The sequence below is a fragment of the Orycteropus afer genome, unplaced genomic scaffold (assembly GCF_000298275.1).
Source record: "Orycteropus afer afer isolate SDZICR_OR568_19922 unplaced genomic scaffold, OryAfe1.0 scaffold00245, whole genome shotgun sequence".
Classification (NCBI taxonomy): Eukaryota; Metazoa; Chordata; class Mammalia; order Tubulidentata; family Orycteropodidae; genus Orycteropus; species Orycteropus afer.
Window position 1 is genome coordinate 3825980 of NW_006921832.1, and position 18189 is coordinate 3844168.

General features: G+C 35.9%; 1 protein-coding gene across 1 annotated transcript in view; it reads right to left on the bottom strand.

Annotated features, from left to right (window-relative positions):
- Positions 1–2580: 2580 nt before the first annotated feature.
- Positions 2581–18189, bottom strand: part of FYTTD1 (forty-two-three domain containing 1) — a 53082-nt gene continuing 37473 nt past the window's right edge. Inside the window, exon 9 of the mRNA XM_007949397.2 lies at positions 2581–2679. Coding sequence (XP_007947588.2) covers positions 2581–2679 — 99 coding nt within the window. The remainder of the gene's footprint in view (positions 2680–18189) is intronic.

The following is an 18189-nucleotide window of genomic DNA, read 5'->3' on the forward strand; positions in this document are numbered from 1 at the left end:
CTAACATTGGGTACTATAAGTAAATTCTTTTCCAATTCCTGACTACTTCATGGTGGAGCTATAAATAAAATAGTAAAATGGCATTTTTGGAATGTCAGTGTGAGAGTCTGGAGTGAACTGCCAATTTAATTAGTACGTAGCTTTTAAACCCTTAAAAATTGTAACATAAATTTAATAATCAATAAATTTAATAACTGAAGTTCCTTACTACAACAATCTAAAAACCATAAATTAATCTTTATAGGTAAGAATAAACCACATGAAACCTGTAACATTTTATTTTTTAAAAATGAACAGCTTCAGAATAGATCTAAATGTAACTTTTCCAAAAACACCAAAAAGTACAGTGTAAAGCACCTCCTCATTAAATACAAACTTTAGTTTTGTGATGCACTGCATCAACGTTTTGAATACACCTTGATGCAAAGGGAATTTTAAATTGCATCCTATTTAAAACAAACAAACAAACAACACAAAACATTAGGAACTGAAAAAGTATGACTACAACCACATCAACTGCTAAAATTCGAACAAAGGAATTTTTTTCTCTAACAAAAATTTTTTTGTATGTGTATATATATATATATACACATATACATATATATATATACATATACATATATATATATACACACATATATATATATACACACACACACACACACAACATAATAGCACTCAAGAGTTTTAATTTAGTTGTACCAAAGGCAAAATTTTATATTTAAAAAGAAAATTAAATTACAGATGCACAAAGTTTAATATACCAAAGACATGTGGTTTGATGTACTTAATGTCAATATATGGGGCAATTTTTAAGAGTTTAAAAAATGGCATTAATCATAGCTCTGTACAATATTTAAAATAAAAGGAAAATGAAAAGAACCTTTACACCGTATTTCACAAATGGTTCTAAACACAGTAAACCTATTCTCAGTTGTTCTTCTTTTGCTTTAAAATAAGCTACCTCTAAACCAGTCTAAAATGTATTGTTTCTGAATCAAATGTAAGCATTCATACTCGCAAAAATGTTTTGCAATGGGTCCTTGGCCTCAGTGAAAAGCATAAAATAGCTAAGAAGAGACTACTATTTTCAAATTCTGTGACTGGCTTCCCATAATCCCTTATCAGAAGTACTGGCAAAATATCAGATATTTAGGATCAGATTTAATTCTTTGGTATAAGCATGAAACTTACTGATAGCTTTCCAGGTTAGCTTCTTAATAAAACAATAAGTAACCCAAAGAGCATGAGACATAAAAATGTAGTATATAAAGCAGGGCAAGCAGGAGCACTAATTTAATGCTTTGTTTTGGTAACAGGAAAAGTCAACAATAAAAAAAAATTCTCTAGAGAAACTACTGCCTACTTAAGGATTTTAACATTAAACGAAAAGGTCACACTTCAAAATGATCAAACTTGTAACATGTAGCTGGAATATTTTGCTGCATTTTGGCATTTTACTGTAACTTAAGAGTATACAACGACCTGAAGACTCAACATTATCTTGGCACAATAGACTGCTTCTACTCCTTCGGGGAGGGGAAAATACCCTTTTCTTCCAAATGCCTAAACTTTACACCATAAAATAAATCAGAGAGGTATGAAATAAGGTTACAATATATCTATTATCACTTTCACATTTTTTTGTGACATAAACAACTGTATTTTTGTTTTTGGAGTTGTACAGTGTTTAATTTAGTAAGCTTAAAAGCTTGTAAAATTTTGCTTTTGATTATACTCAAAGACTGTACCTATAACCTGGGTTTTTTTCTCTTTACCCACCTCCTCATTACCTCTTCTTCAACCTACAACTTTGACTCATCCTTTCTTCATTTACTAAACTGTCAGATTTTTACCCTGGATCTTCTCCTCCAAAGATCTATGAGATAACTTTGTAAACATGTATTTATAGCCTCCAATAACCAACAGTTTTAAACCAAGACTATTGCCTAGTCACATTTCTTGTTAAAGTTTGTTACTAAAGACTTACAGCTCTAGGGGATTAACCTAATACTATCTGAAAAATAGTTCTACATACTCCAATAAATTTTACAACCCAAAACAGGAATCCAAATTATTTTTTTAAAAAATACCTCCACTGAAGAAAGGGCAACTGCAATTGTTACATCAACCCTATTAAAAGGTAAGCGACAGCAACAAAGAGATTTACTTGTATTTCTGAAGACCAAGATTTGCCATGGCAAAGTCTAAAAAACAGGCAAAGAAGGCAAGATACTAAATACCACTATCATAAAAATAATTAATTTCTATCTTTCTGCCTTCCATCTGCTGCATGAGGAAATAAAGTCAAAAAGAGAATTGTTCTGCATGGGCAACCATAAAATCTTTATGAATAGATATATTCCCTGTTATTCTTTTAGGGTATTATTTTATACATGTTTGTTTTTCTTTCTTTTTCATTTTTTTTTTTAAAAAAACCCATCAAAAATAAAAATAATGAGTTATTTAGCCTTGTGACTATTTTCAAATAAAAAGTTTCTTGAATTTCTGTGACAAGCTCTTCAAGCAATTCAACTTTTCAGACAGAGTCGTCACTCAAAAGTCCCTTTGACAAGGGATCTATCCCACGGTTACAAAGCGGCTTCCTCCTTTGTTGAACGTAAGAGTAGCTCTTTGTTCTTTCAGGATCCCAAAACGCTCATTCAAAGTCATCCCTGTCTAGAGAAAAAGAAATGAACAATTAAAAACTTGACTGTAAGCTGTATTTGCTTTGGAACAACAATGTGATCATAATAGTGTAATTATCAGTAACAATCACTAACATTTCCTGAATATTTGTGTATGACCTCATTTAAGCCTAACAAAAATCACATGAAATAGGTGGTTAGAGAAGTTAGTTAACTTTTGTAACAACAGCTCTATAGTTTAAGTCAGTCTGACTCAGAATCCACATCCCCTAACCAATGTCTACATTATATACTATATACTTTATACACAAAATATACATACATAGTATGTATACTTTATATACATACTAAAAGAAAAACCAAACTCACTGCCTCAAGTTGATTCCAAATCATAGCAACCCCTCCTTGGGTTTCCGAGGCGGTATCACTACGGAAGTAGATTGCCCATTCTTCCTTCTGATCATATATTATAACGCTCAATACAAAGAAAACAAAAATTCTCACAACTGGATCAATAAGCAACATCATGGAGAAAAGACTGAAGTTGTCAAAGACTTCACATTACTTGGTTCTACAATCAACACCAGTGGAAGCAGCAGTCAAGACATCAAAAGACATTTTGCATTGGGCAAATCTGCTGCTAAAGACCTCTTTTAAGTGCTGAAGAGCAAAGATGTCTCCTTGAAGACTAAGGTGTGCCTAACCCAAGCCATGGTATTTTCAATTGCCTCTTATGCATGTAAGAGCTGAACAATGAACAAGGAAGACCAAAGAAGAGCTGATGCTTTCAAGTTGTGGTGTTGGTGAAGAATAATGAAAGCACCATGGACTGCTAAAAGAACTAACAAACCTGTCCTGGAAGAAGTATAGCCGGAATGTTCTTTGGAAGTGAGAATGGCCAGACAGCATCTCACTTACTTTGGTCATGTTGTCAGAAGGGACCATTCTCTAGAGAAGGATATCATGCTTGGTAAAGTGGAGGGTCAATGAAAAAGGGGAAGGCCTTCAACCAAGTGAATTGATACAGTGGCTGCAACGATAGGCTCAAGTATAGCAAGGATTGTGAAGCTTGCATAGGACCAGTCAGTGCTTTGTTCTGCTGTACATAAGGTCGCTATGAGTTGGAGACAACTTGATGGTACCTAACAACAATAAGAACAATAATAATGCCTGCAAGTCATATACCAAATATGCCTCCTCTATCTGAATCACTTTTATGCTATACAGACACTGATGCCTCTAATGTGTTTTTTTTTTAGTAACAACAAACAGGAAGTGCACCCAAATCCTATTTTCATTTCTGAAAAGAAAGCAGTAACAGTGACAAGAGAAAATAAAATAAATTCGGTCATTACCAACCAATACTTCAAATCTTCAATTCCATAGATTCTTATTTTAATGGATGCAAAAAACAGCCCTGCATTTGACAGAATCCAACACCCATTCATGATAAAAATTCTCAGCAAATTAGGAGGAGAAGGCAACTCCTTCAATATGATAAAAGAGATTAAGATTACAAAAATCTACTAACATCATTCTTAACAATAAATGGTCAAATATTTAATGGTTTTTCCTTAAGCTTGGGAACAAATCAAGGACACTCCTATTCAAACTTGTATAGGACGTGCTAGTCATTATAATAAAGTGAAAAATTAAAAAAAGGTTTAAAGATTAGAAAGGAATTTGAAGAATGACATAACCACTTGCAAGGTTACAGGATACAAGGTTAATGCAAAAATCAACTGTCAACTTCTACTAAGATGGAGGAATAGGTAGACAAGATACACAGACCTTCTTCAACAAAGAAAAGAGAAAGCAATTGACAGAGATACAGAAGTTAATCCTGGAGCCTGAGCTTTCAAAGTGTACAAAGTGGATTAAGCATCAACCAGTGGAAAAATCGGAACAAACACAATGAGTACAGAGACATTTGGAGCAGTGGACTGTCAGCTACTCTGACTGGACCAAAAGCCTAATAATTTCCGAGTCATGTTGGGGGACCTGAGAGTTGACCTAAAAGATCAGCCCTGGTTGCCAAGGGCTGAAGGGACAACTGCGCTGGTGGCCTATGACTACGAAGGAAAACAGCAAGGAGGGAGACAACCTGAGCTGTGGACTTTCCACTGTCCAGAGGGTACAGCCATTTTGATTGTTTACAAGTGGCAGCCATTTTGCATTTTAAACTGACAGCATTCTCATTTGGATTCCAGGGACCTACGAGTAGGCTCCATTTGCCAGGGACACAGGGTACACTCACAACAGGGAAGGAGACAGGTGGTGACTGTGTAAGTGCCGCCAACTAGCAAAGAGAGGAGCACAGCACAGTACCCTGCTTATGTAGATAATATCCAAACAAAACTAAGAAAATAAAAATCGTGGGGAAGACACCCCAACATACAATCACCAATTAAATATAAACACAAAAATGCCTCGGAGAAAACACAATGCCTTGGAGACAACAGAGCATCACAGTCCACACAAACAAGATAAAGCAGGAGAAACATGGGACCAGGATACAGACCTAAAACACATCTCTGAGGAAGACACAGCATTGGAACTTCCTGACAAGGAATTCAAAAGAATTATACTTAGGTACCTTCACTGAATTGAGACAGATCAAGGAAAATACAGAGAAAACCCTAGAACAATTTCAAAAGACAATACAAGAACAAAATGACAAAATAAATGAAAAATTAGAAATGATACAAAATATACAGACAGAAATCCAAAAGATTAAAACTAAATTTTCAGAAATAGATTAACACACTGAACGGGAAAAGGAGTAGAACTGAATCAATGGAAGACAGAATTAGTGAGACTAAAGATAAATACCTCAATACTTCTTGGGAAAGGGATCAATCAGAAAAAAGATTAAAACAAAACAAAGAAAGCCTAGCATTCATGTGGGATACCATCAAAAGGAATAACCTACATGTAATCAGAATTCCAGAACAGGAAGAGACAAATAAAACCACAGAAAAAATTGTCAAAAATTTGTTGAAAGAGAATTTTCCTGGCATAATGAAAGATGAGAATATATCCATTCAAGGAGTCGAATGAACCCCGAACAGGATAGACCCCAAAAGAAAATCACCAAGACATATCATCATCAAACTCACCAAGTCCAAAGACAAAGAAAGAATCCTGAAAGCAGCATGGGGAAAACGAAAAGTTACCTACAAGGGACAACCAATAAGACTAAGCTCGGATTACTTGGCAGAAACCCTGCAGGCAAGAAGACAATGGGATGGTATATATAAAACCCTCAAAGAGAAACATTTCCAACCAAGAACTATATACCCAGCAAAATTGTTCCTCAAGTATGATGGTGAAATTAGGACATTTCCAGATAACAAGAAATGAAAGGATTTGTTAAAAGCAGAACAACTTTACAAGAGATGCTAAAGGAAATCCTTTGGACAGAGAACCAACAACACCAAACAACAACCGACCATTAACACACTTGAAGACATAACCCAGAAACCAACCCAGTTATGGAAGTATCCAAAGTAAACACGCCTCAAGATTGTAAGCAGGGAACCAGAGACACCAATCGACAAATGAGGACAACTACAAACCAAAAAGAGGGAAAAAACTGTGTAGTGACAGAACTTCTAAATGGTAGGGAAATCTAGACAACCTCAAGACAGAACTGACTTTTCTAAACTTGGGAAGAAAACTATAAATCACAGGGTAATCTAAAGGAAAAATTATAAACCTTCACATCAAAATAAAAAAGAGCAGCAGCAAAAATATTTAGCAAATACTAAAACAATAGCAGTGAAGAAAGTGATAACATGATTCATAAACAAAACAAGCTCAGCACAGAAAATTAAATGGAACAAAGAAACCAATACCACGAAAAAGCACATAACAAAATGACAGCAACAAATTCATACTTGTTGATAATTACCTACCTGACAAGGACTATCTTTAAGATTTATAAAAAAAAACTCCAATGCCTCAACAGCAAAGGGATTAACAATCCAATTAATAAATAGGCAGAAGAGATGAACAGACATTTCACCAAGGAGGATATTCAGACGGCTAGCAAATACATGAAGAGATGCTCAGGATCACTGGCCATCAGAGATGCAAATCAACAACGAGATACCATCTTGCCCCAGCACTGATGGCAAGGTTCAACAAGACAGAAAATAATAAATGCTGGCGGGGATGTGGAGAGATCGGGACTCTCATACACTGCTGATGGGACTGTGAAGTGATACAACCACTGTGGAAAGGAGTATGGCAATTTCTTAGAAAGGTGGAATTGGAGATACATTTGACCCAGCAATCCCATTACTAAGTATATATCCTACAGAGGTGAGAGCCACGACAGGAACAGATATATACACACCCATACTCATTGCAGCACTATTTAAAATAGCAAAACGATGGAAACAACCTATGTGCCCATTCACAAAAGAGTAAATGACCCAACTATGTTGAGTAGATGACCCAACTATGGTACATACATACAACAGAATGCTATGCAGCACCTAAAGAATAATGTAGAGTCTGCAAAACACTGCATAACATAGATGAACTTGGAGGACATTACGCTGAGTGAAGTAAGTCAATCACAGAAGGACAAATACAGTATTAGTTCATTCAAGGAAAGGTTTACATATGGAGAGAAACTTTCTTTGTTGGTTGCCAGGAGTGGGAGGGAAGGGGAGGAAAAAAAAAATTCATTGACCGATGTCACTTTAGTTTTGTGTATTTGACCGTACATAAATTTTATTTCAATAAAATGCATTTTAAAAATTATTTGCTATAGTTCACAAATTTTGCTTCCTAAACATACATTTACTGGGTACATATTATATACAGAACATTGTAAAATTCAGGAAACAATTTTCAGTCTCACTTGTATTTCTTGGTCAATGTATAATTTAGAAAAGTTAATAAACTGATCATAAAAAAAAAAATCAACTGTTAAAACCATGTGAAATACCACTTCACACAGTGTTGGTGAGTATATAGGAAAAACTGGAATACTCACACAGCGTTCCTGTGGATGTAAAATTGTACAGCCACTTTTGGAAAATAGTCTGGCAGTTCCTCAAAAGATTAAACAGTGTGTTACTAGACAGCGTAAGGAACTCTGGTGGTGCCGTGCATAAAGCATTTGACTGCTAACCAGAAGGCTCGTAGTTCAAACCCACCAGCCACTCCATAGAAGGAAAATGAGGCAACCTGTTTCCGTAAAAATTTACAGCCTTGGAAACCCAATGGGGGTTGCTACAAGTCAGAATTGACTTGATTGCAGTGGATTTGGGAAATGGCCTACCAATTCAACTCCTAGGTATATACTCAAGAGAAACGAAAACATATAGTCAAATAAAAACCTGTTCACAAATGTTCCTAGCAGCTTTATTCATAAGAGACAAAAAGTGAAAACAATCTAAGATTCTATCAACTGATGAATGAATGAATAAAATTGTTATATTACTAAGATGAAATATTATTCAGCAATTAAAAAAAATGAAGTACTGATACACTGGATGACCCTTGAAAACATTATGTTAACTTAAAAGCGGTCAGGCACAAAAGGTCATATATTGTATGATTCCATTTGTATGCAATGTCTAGAAAAGGCAAATCTACAGCTAAAAAATAAATAAGTGGTACTGTAAGACTGAGGGAGAGAGGTTTGAGGGTGACTGCTAAAGGGTATAGGGTTTCTTTAGGGGATGATGAAAAGGTACTAAAATTGTGGTAATAACTGCACAATTTTGACTATGCTAAAAACTATTGAGATGTACTCTTTCATTGGATAAATTATATGATGTATTAATTACATCTTAACTAAATTGCTACCACTTGCAAAACATTCAACTATATTTTTACATAAAAGCAGGGAACAGTTAAAAACCTGAATTTTAAAAATTTCATATCCAATACCACAAAAAACAAATATTTACGGATGAATTTAACAAAAGATGTGAGGATCTCTAGATTGAAAACTCTAAAAAACACTGCTGAAAGAAAGTTAAAAAATAAATAAATAAATGAAAAGATGTTGTTATTGTTAGGTTGCCATCAAATCGTCTCCAACTCACAGCAACCGTATTCACAACAGAACGAAACAATGCCCAGTCCTGTGCCAGCCCCATGATCCTTGCTATACCTGAGCCCAGTGCTGCAGCCACTGTGTCAATCCATGTCATTGGGGGCGTTCCCCTTCTTCATTGAGCCTCCACATTACCACGCATGATACCCTCCTCCAAGGAATGGTTCCTTCTGACAACATGACCAAAGTAGGCGAGACAAAGTCTCGCCATTCCCACTTCCTAGTAACATTCAGGCTGTACTTCTATCAGGACAGGTTTGTTAGTTCTTTTAGGAGCCCATGGTACTTTCAGTATTCTTCGCCAACATCACAACTCAAAAGCATCAACTCTCCTTTGGTCTTCCTTATTCATTGTTCAGTTCTCACATGCATACGAGGCGACTGAAAATACCATGGCCTGGGTTAGGCGCACCTTAGTCTTCAAGTAGACATCTTTGCTCTTCATCACATGAAAGAGGTCTTTTGCAGCAGATTTGCCCAATGCAATACGTCGTCTGATGTCTTTAACTACTGCTTCCATTGGTGATGACTGCAGAACCAAGTAATATGAAGTCCTTGACAATTTCCATCTTTTCTCAATTTATTGTGAACCTATTTACTGGACCAGTTTTGAGGATTTTTGTTTTCTTTATATTGAGATGTAATCCATACTGCAGACTGTAGTCTTTAATCTTTATCAGTAAATGCTTCAAGTCATCCTCACTTTCAGCAAGCAAAGTTGTATCATCTGCGTATTGCAGGTGGTTATTGAGTCTTCCTCCAATCCTGATGCCACATTCTTCTTCATCTAATCCACCTTGTCAGATTATTTGCTCAGCATACAAGTTCAATTAGTTTGGTGGAAAGGATACAACCTTGATGCACTCCCTTCTTGATTTTGAACCATGCAGTATTCCCTTGTTCTGTTCAAATGACAGCCTCCTGATCTATGTACAGGTTCCTCATGAGTACTATCAAGTGTTCTGGAATTCCCATTCTTTTTAATGTTATCCATAATTTGTTATGATCCACACAATCGAATGCTTTTGCACAGTCAATAAAATATAAGTAAACATCAAATAGAAAGATATATGATGGAAAAAGATCTGACACTTTCATATTAAACTAAGCATGTACCTAAGCTATGACCCAGCAATTCCAGTCCTAGGTATTTACTTAAGTCAAATAAAATGTATGTTCTCAATTCCACAGGTTCATTGCAAATTGGGAAAACTTGAAATTCATTAAAAATAATGAATGTAATTAATGCAAAAAAAAAAAAAATCCAAACCTAAAATACACAGAAAAATTTAAAAAAATTCTTAACAAAAACACAGCTCGGTATAATATACATATCAGTTAAAAGTTACGGTTACAGGTGAGGCATTCTGGCAAGATGGCAAAACAGGCAGACAAGCTACACAGACCCTCTGCAACAAAACAATCAGAAACGAATTGAAACTGATATAGATGATGATCCTGGAACCATGAGCTTTGAAGGCAAGGATAAAGAAGTGGATTAAATACTAAGTAGTAGAAGAACGTGAATGAAAACACTGAGAAAGGAGACAAATGGAGCTGTGGACTATTGGCTGCCCTGAGGGTACAGCCATTTTGAATATATCCCAATAAAAAATAAATAAATAAATGAAAAGATGTTGTTATTGTTAGGTTGCCGTCAAATCGTCTCCAAATCACAGCAACCGTATGCACAACAGAACGAAACAACGCCCAGTCCTGTGCCAGCCTCTGATCCTTGCTATACCTGAGCCCAGTGCTGCAGCCACTGTGTCAATCCATGTCACTGGGGGTGTTCGCCTTCTTCATTGACCCTCCCTAAGAATCATCTCTGTTCACCAAAGACTGCATTGGGCAAGGACTGAATTGGTGCCTGACAACCAGGAAAAAAAAAAAAAAAACGAAAGAGACAAACAGAACTGTGGCCGCAGTGGCTGTCCTTAGGGCACAACCATTTTGAAATATTTGCAAGTGGCGTTCTTCCTAGACAATGACATAGGAATGGGCTTCACTTGCCGAGGACAGGACAGCCAGCTGCACTGAAGGCTGATGACTGGAATGGTTTGATATTCCTCTTCTTATGGCCATCCCCACTTCCATCTACCTTCTTAATCAGGAGGAATTTCACCCAGTCAGTGCTCTGACAGAAGCCGGGTGTTGTGCCCTGGCCTCCAGTTTTGTTTTTGTTTGTTTTCAAATTACTTTTTATCTTGCTCTTTTTTTCTCTCTCTTTCCCATCCCTGGTTCATATTTTTTCTTTTCCTTCTTCCTGGTTTCCCGCCTCCTTTTTTTTTTTTGGTCTTTCTTTTGGTTCTTCCCAATCCTTGTTTTTCCTTTTGCAGTTTTCCCATTTTTTCTTTAGTATTATTTTTACTCTTATTTTTTTCTCATACCTCCTTTCCAAAATATTGTGACTTTATTCCCATTATCTTTATCTCTATTTAATTTATTTTGAAAACTTTTCTGCTTATTTCTTATTTACTTTACTTTTTTTTTTTTGCAATTGTTCCTGTTTGTTTATGCAGTTTGAGTCTTTTGTTCTCTTGCTTTTATGTTACTGGTGGTTTTATTTAATTTTGTCTAAGTGGAAGCCAGCAATTGTTCCAACACAACCCAAACATACCTCCACCTTCTGCAGCCCAACCCACTGAGGGTCAATGCTTGCTTCTGCATCAAGTGATGAATGACAGACAGAAGCCAATACCAGCTCATCTCACCTTCAACTGCTCCTTATGAACAGAGATCTGTGCATATACTCTCATTCTCTTTCACACGTTCAACAAAAATATAACACTACCACAATGTCCCTGAGACAAAAGACCATTAATCCACACAAATAAAGTAAGATAAAATAGTGGAAACAAGGAAGCAGGATACAAACCCAGAAAACATCCCTGAGGAAGCAGCATATTTGAACTCCCTGATAAGGAATTCAAAAGAATTATATTTGAATACCTTCAAGATATTGAGAAGATAGATCAAGGAAAACACTGGAAAAATTAAGGAAAACAAAGACATAATTGTAGAACAACTTAGGAAAATAACACAAGAACAAATTGACAAAATAAATGAAAAATTACAACAGTACAAAAACAACAAATAGATATCCATAAGATTAATATTAGGATTTCAGAAACATACAACACATTGGAGAGGCAAAGGAGTACAATCAAATCAATGGAAAAGAGAATTAATGAGATTGAAGACAAATACCTCAATACTACTTTGTTAAGAGATCAGTGTGACAAAAAATCAAAACATAATAAAGAAACCCTAAGATTCATGTGGGATACCATCAAGATGAATAACCAGAACAGAAAGAGACAGATAAAACCACAAAGAAAATCTGTCAAAAGATTTTTTGGAAGAGAATCTCCCTGGTAAGATGAAAGACAAGAATATATCCATTCAAGAAGCTGAACGAACCACAAATAGGACAGACTCAAAAAGAAAAACACAAAGATATATCATCATCAAACTCACCAAAACCAAAGACAAAAACAATCCTGAAAGCAGCACAGGCAAGAAGAAAAATTACCTTAAAAGGGCAACCAATAAGACTAAGATCTAATTTCTCGGCAGAAACCATGCAGGTGAGAAGACAATGGGATGACATATAAAAAACCCTGGAAGAAAAAAATTTCCAACCAAGAATTCTATCCCCACCAAAACTGTCTATCAAATATGTGGGTGAAATTAGGTGATTTCCAGGGAAGCAATAAGTAAGGGAATTTGTTAAAACCAGATCAACTTTACAAAAGATGCTAAAGGGAGTCCTTCGGACAGAGAACTAACAGCAGCAAACAACTGATGATTAAAGCCCAAGATGACACAACCCAGAAACCAACACAACTATGGAAGTGTCCAAAGTAAAATAAGCTTACAATGTTGTAAATAGGGAACCAGAGATATCAATGTGTAAATAAGGATAACTACAAACCAAACAGAGGGAATAAATAGTGTATTTAAAGAAATTTTAAATGGTGAGGAAGTGAAGACAATTGCAAGATAAAACAGATTGTTTTAAACTTGGGAAGAAAATTATAAATCACAGGGTAACCTCAAAGAAAAATAAAAACCCTTCTCATCAGAAGGAAAGAGGACAAGCACACATATTTAGCAAATACTAAAACAGCAACAGAGGAGATGATAACATGATTCATAAACAAAATGAGCTCACCACAGACAATTATATGGAACAAAGAATTCAGCAACACCTGAAAAAAAAGGTAACAAAATGACATCAACAAATTCATACTTGTTGATAATTATATTGAATGTCAACAGATTAAATGTACCACTTAAGAGAGAGTTTTAGACTGGATAAGAAAACCTGACCCATCAATATGATGTCTATAAGAGACTCACCTAAGACACAAAGACAAAAAAAGACTAAAAATCAAAGGTTGGGGAAAAAGACATACCAAACAAGGACAAGAGTAGCAATATTAATTTCTAAAAGACTTTAAGACAAAAACAACCATAAGAGACAAGGAAGGACATTATATATATAATGACTAAAAAAGCAATTGAATAAGACAAACTTAATAAATATTTATGCATAAATAAATATTTGCAAGAGCTCCAAAATATACAAATTAGAATTTAACAGAACTGAAAAGACAAACAATGACTCCACAGTCACAGTAGGAGACTTTAATATACCACTTGTAATCAAAGATAGAACAAGTGGAAAGAAACTCAACAAAGACGCAGAAGAACTAAATAATAAACAATGTCACCCAGGGATCTGAGATCTTTAGTATAGTCCTGCTGAAATCATCTACACATATATAGGATAATTAGGTGCAGAACTTCAACCAAGGTAGTAATTTTTGGTGACCCTGGAATCAGGCAGGGCTGGGTTCAAATCCCAGCTCTACCACTGACAAGCGCTACGCAAAAACATAGGCAACTTTTTTTCTTTTTTCCTCCTAAATTGTGATTTGGGTGAAAGTTTAGAGCAGATTCATTTTCCATATAGCAGCTCACATATACATTGTCTCACAACACTGCCTACAATTTACCACAATGCAACAGCTCCCCTCCCACTTCCTCTCCATACTTACCTCTTTCCTGTGTCCTTCCCTCCATGCACTCCTGCCCCTTGAGCTGTTTCCCTGTGCATACACAGCCCTTCAATTCTTCTATGATTGTTCTCTCCAAGGAGTGTATCCACCTAGTATAAATGTTCACTCATATGCCTGTCTTTCGTTTGGCTGGAAGCCACTGGTATGGGTTCAATTTCACCATCTTTTCCTTTCTTGTCATTCTCCCCATTCCTTGTATTTCTTCTTGCATTTTTCTCTTCATTATTCTCCTCCTTTACCTCTTTTCTCTTATTTCCCCCCTCCACATACTTTATGGGTTTCCCCCCTTTTTCTATTCATATTGTTTTTGGCTTTTTAAATATTTCTTTAACTATTTTCTCTCATTTATTGCCTTTCCTCTTTTCATCTTTCTCCCCCTTTTTTCTCTTTTTGGTGATTGTCTGTGTGTGTTTATGTGGTATGTGTTTTGTGTCCCCTTGCTTTTACTTTTTTGATGGTTTTTCGACTGTTGTTTCTATATGACTGGGAGACAGCAACCATGACCATATAACCCAACCACACCCACACCTTCTGTAGCTCCACTTACCGAGTGAGACCAACCACTTCTTCTGCACCATTGGCCAATGATACACAGCCACCAATAAGAGCCTGACTCACCCTTAACTGCTCTTCACAAACAATTAAGAGAGATCTGTGCAGCCATTCTCATTCTCTATCATACCCACCAGGAGACAGGTGGTAAGTGAGTAAGTGCTGCCAATTAGCAAATAGAAGAACACAGTGCCCTGCTTGCTCAGATACATCCAAACAAAACAAAGAAAATGAAAATCTTAGGTGAATCACTCCAACATACAATCACCAATTAAATATAAACACAACAATGTCACAATGTCTTAGAAACAGACCATCACAGTCCACACAGAGAAGCAAAATATAACAGTAGAAACAAGGCAGCAGGATATAGACCCAGAATGCATCCCTGAGGACGAAGCAGCATGAAAACTCCTTGATAAGGAATTCAAAAGAATTTTATTTAGGTACCTTCAATGGACTGAGAGACAGATCAAGGAAAACACCGACAAAATTAAGGAAAACACAGACAAAGCCCTAGTACCATTTCAGAAGACAATGCAAGAACAAAATGACAAAATTAATGAAAAATTAGAAATGATACAAAATCTACAGATAGAAATCCAGATGATTAATATTAAATTTTCAGAAATAGGTAACACATTGAAAGGGCAAAGGAGTAGAATCAAATCAATGAAAGACAGAATTAATGAGATTGAAGATAAATAACTGAATACTTCTTTGAGATCAATCAGAAAAAAGATCAAAACAAAACAAAGAAGGCCTAACATTCATGTGGGATACCATCAAAAGGAACAACCTACGTGTAATCGGAAGTCCAGAAGAGGAAAAGAAAAAATAAAACCACTGAGAAAACTCTTGGAAGATTTGTTGGAAGAGAACTTCCTTGATATGATGAAAGTGAGAATATATCCATTCAGGAAGTCCAACGAACCCCAAGCAGGACAAACCCCAAAAGAAGATCATCCAGACATATCATCATAAAACTCACCAAAACCAAAGACAAAGAAAGAATCCTGAAAGCAGCAAGGGAAAAGCAAAAACTTACCTACAAAGGGCAACCAATAAGACTAAGCTCTGATATCTCAGAGGGAGAGAATACAAACAACACAAATAAGAAACGAATTGGGCGACATCACGACAGAATAAACTGAAACAAAAGGATAATACCAGGATACTATGAAAAACTGTACTCCAACAAATTTGAAAATTTAGAAGAAATGGATAGATTTCAAGAAACACACTACTTATCTAAACTAACACAGATTGAGGTGGAAAAGTTGAACAGACCCATAACAAAAGAAGAAATTGAACAGGTCATAAAAAAATTACCAACAAAAAATGGCCCTGGCCCAGATGATTCACTGGAGAATTCTCCCAAACATTTAGAGAAGAACTGACAACAATCTACGCAAACTATTCCAAAGCATACAAAAGGATAGAATCCTCCCAAATTCATTTTAAGAAGCAAGCATAACCTTGATACCAAAACCACGCAAAGACATCACTGAAGAGGAAAATTACAGACCAATATCCCTTATGAATATAGATGCAAAAATCTTCAACAAAATCCTAGACAATAGATTCCAACAATGTATCAAAAAAGTAATGTATTATGACCAAATGGGGTTCATATGAGGTATGAAAGGATGGTTCAACATTAGAAAAACAATCAACATCATCCACCACATATATAAAACAAAGGAAAAGAACCACATGATCCTATCAATTGACGCAGAAAAGGCATCTGATAAAATCCAACATCCATTCCTGATCAAAATTCGAAGCAAAACAGGAATAGAAGGGACATTCCTCAACATAATAAAGGGCATCTATGCAAATCCAACAGCCAACATTATTCCCAACGGAGAGAGACTGAAACCATTCCCCTGGCAAACAGGAACCAGACAAGAATGCCTTCTATCACCACACTACTTCAAATTCATACGGAAGAAGTAAAACTATCCCTATTCACTGATGATACATGATTCCATACATAGAAAACCCAAGAGATGCAGCAAAGAAACTACTGCACCTAATTGAGAGATTTAACATAGTGGCAGGATACAAGATCAACATACAAAAACCAGTTGGATTCCTCTACACCAGCAAAAAGATTGCTGAAAAAGAAATAAGGAAATCAATACCATTTACAATAGCTACCAACAAAATATAATAGTTGGGAATAAATTTTACCAGGGACACAAAAGACCTGTACAAAGAAAACTATAAAACACTACTTCAAAAAACCATAAGAGATCTACATAAATGGAAGAACATACCATGCCCGTGGATAGGAAGATTGAACATTGTGAAAACATCAATTCTACCCAAAGCAATCTACACATTCAATGCAATCCCAATCCAGATCCCATCAACATTCTTCAAGGATATGGAAAAACCAATCACTAACTTCATACAGAAAGAGACCTCAAATAAGCAAAGCACTAGTAAAGAAGAACAAAGTAGGAGTTCTCACACTGTGGGATCTCAAAACCTACTATACAGCCACAGGAGTCAAAACTGCCTGGTATTGGTATAATGACAGACATACAGACTCATAGAATAGAATTGAGAACTCAGAAATAGACCCATCCACCTATAGTTGGCTGATCTTTGACAAAGGCCAAAATCTGTTAAATGGGGAAGAGACTGTCTCTTTAATAAATGGTGCCAACAAAACTGGATATCAACTTACAGAAAAATGAAACAAGATCTGTACGTCACACCATACACAAAAACTATCTCCAGATGGACCAAAGATTTAAATGTGAAAACTAAAACTACAAAGTTACTCAAGGAAAAAATAGGGGAAACTTTGAGGCCTGGATTCATAGACTATCAAGCATAATCCAAAATGCACAAACAGCAGAAGGCAAACTAGATGACTGAAACCTTCCAAAAATTAAATTTTTATGTGTTTCAAAAGACTCCTCCAAAAGAGTGAAACCAGAACCTACATATTGGGAAAAAGTATTCGGCAACGATATATCACACAAACAAAGGACTTGTCCCTAAAATTTCTAGAGAACTCCAACATCTCAACATCAAAAAGACAATCCAATTAAAAAATGAGCAGAAGACATGAACAGACACTTCACCAAAGAGGATGTTCAGGCGACCAACAAACAAATCATGTGAAATGTAGAAAAGAAAAAAGATTTTATCATGTTCACAGAGTTAAGGACTCTCATGCACTGCTGGTGGGACTGTAAAATGATACAACCACTATGGAAAGAAATTCCTGAAAAAGTTGGAATTAGAAATACCATATGATCCAGCAATCCCATTACTAGGTATATATCGTAAAGGAGCAATAGCCAGAACACAAATATATGCACTCCCATGTTCATTGCGGCACTATTTACAATAGCAAAAAGATGGAAACAACCTAGGTTCCCATCAACCAAGGAATGTATAACCAAACTATGGTTACACACACACAATGGAATACTATGCAACCCTAAAGAATAACATAGAATCTGCAAAACACCACATAACGTGGATGAACTCGGAGAGCATTATGCTGAATGAAGTAAGTCAATCACAGAAGTACGAATATTTTATTAGTTCACTATTGTAAAACATCAAGGAAAGGTTTATACATAGAAGGAAACTTTCTTTGCTGGTTACCAGGGATGGGAGGCGGGGGGAGGGAAAATTACTAGATTTTTTTTTTGGGGGGTACACATATATATACATACATACATGTTGTTGTTGTTATTGTTGTTATGTGCCGTCGAGTCGGCCCCGACTCATAGCGACCCCTCCTTGGGTTTCCGAGGCAGTATCACTACGGAAGTAGGATTGCCCAACCTTCCTT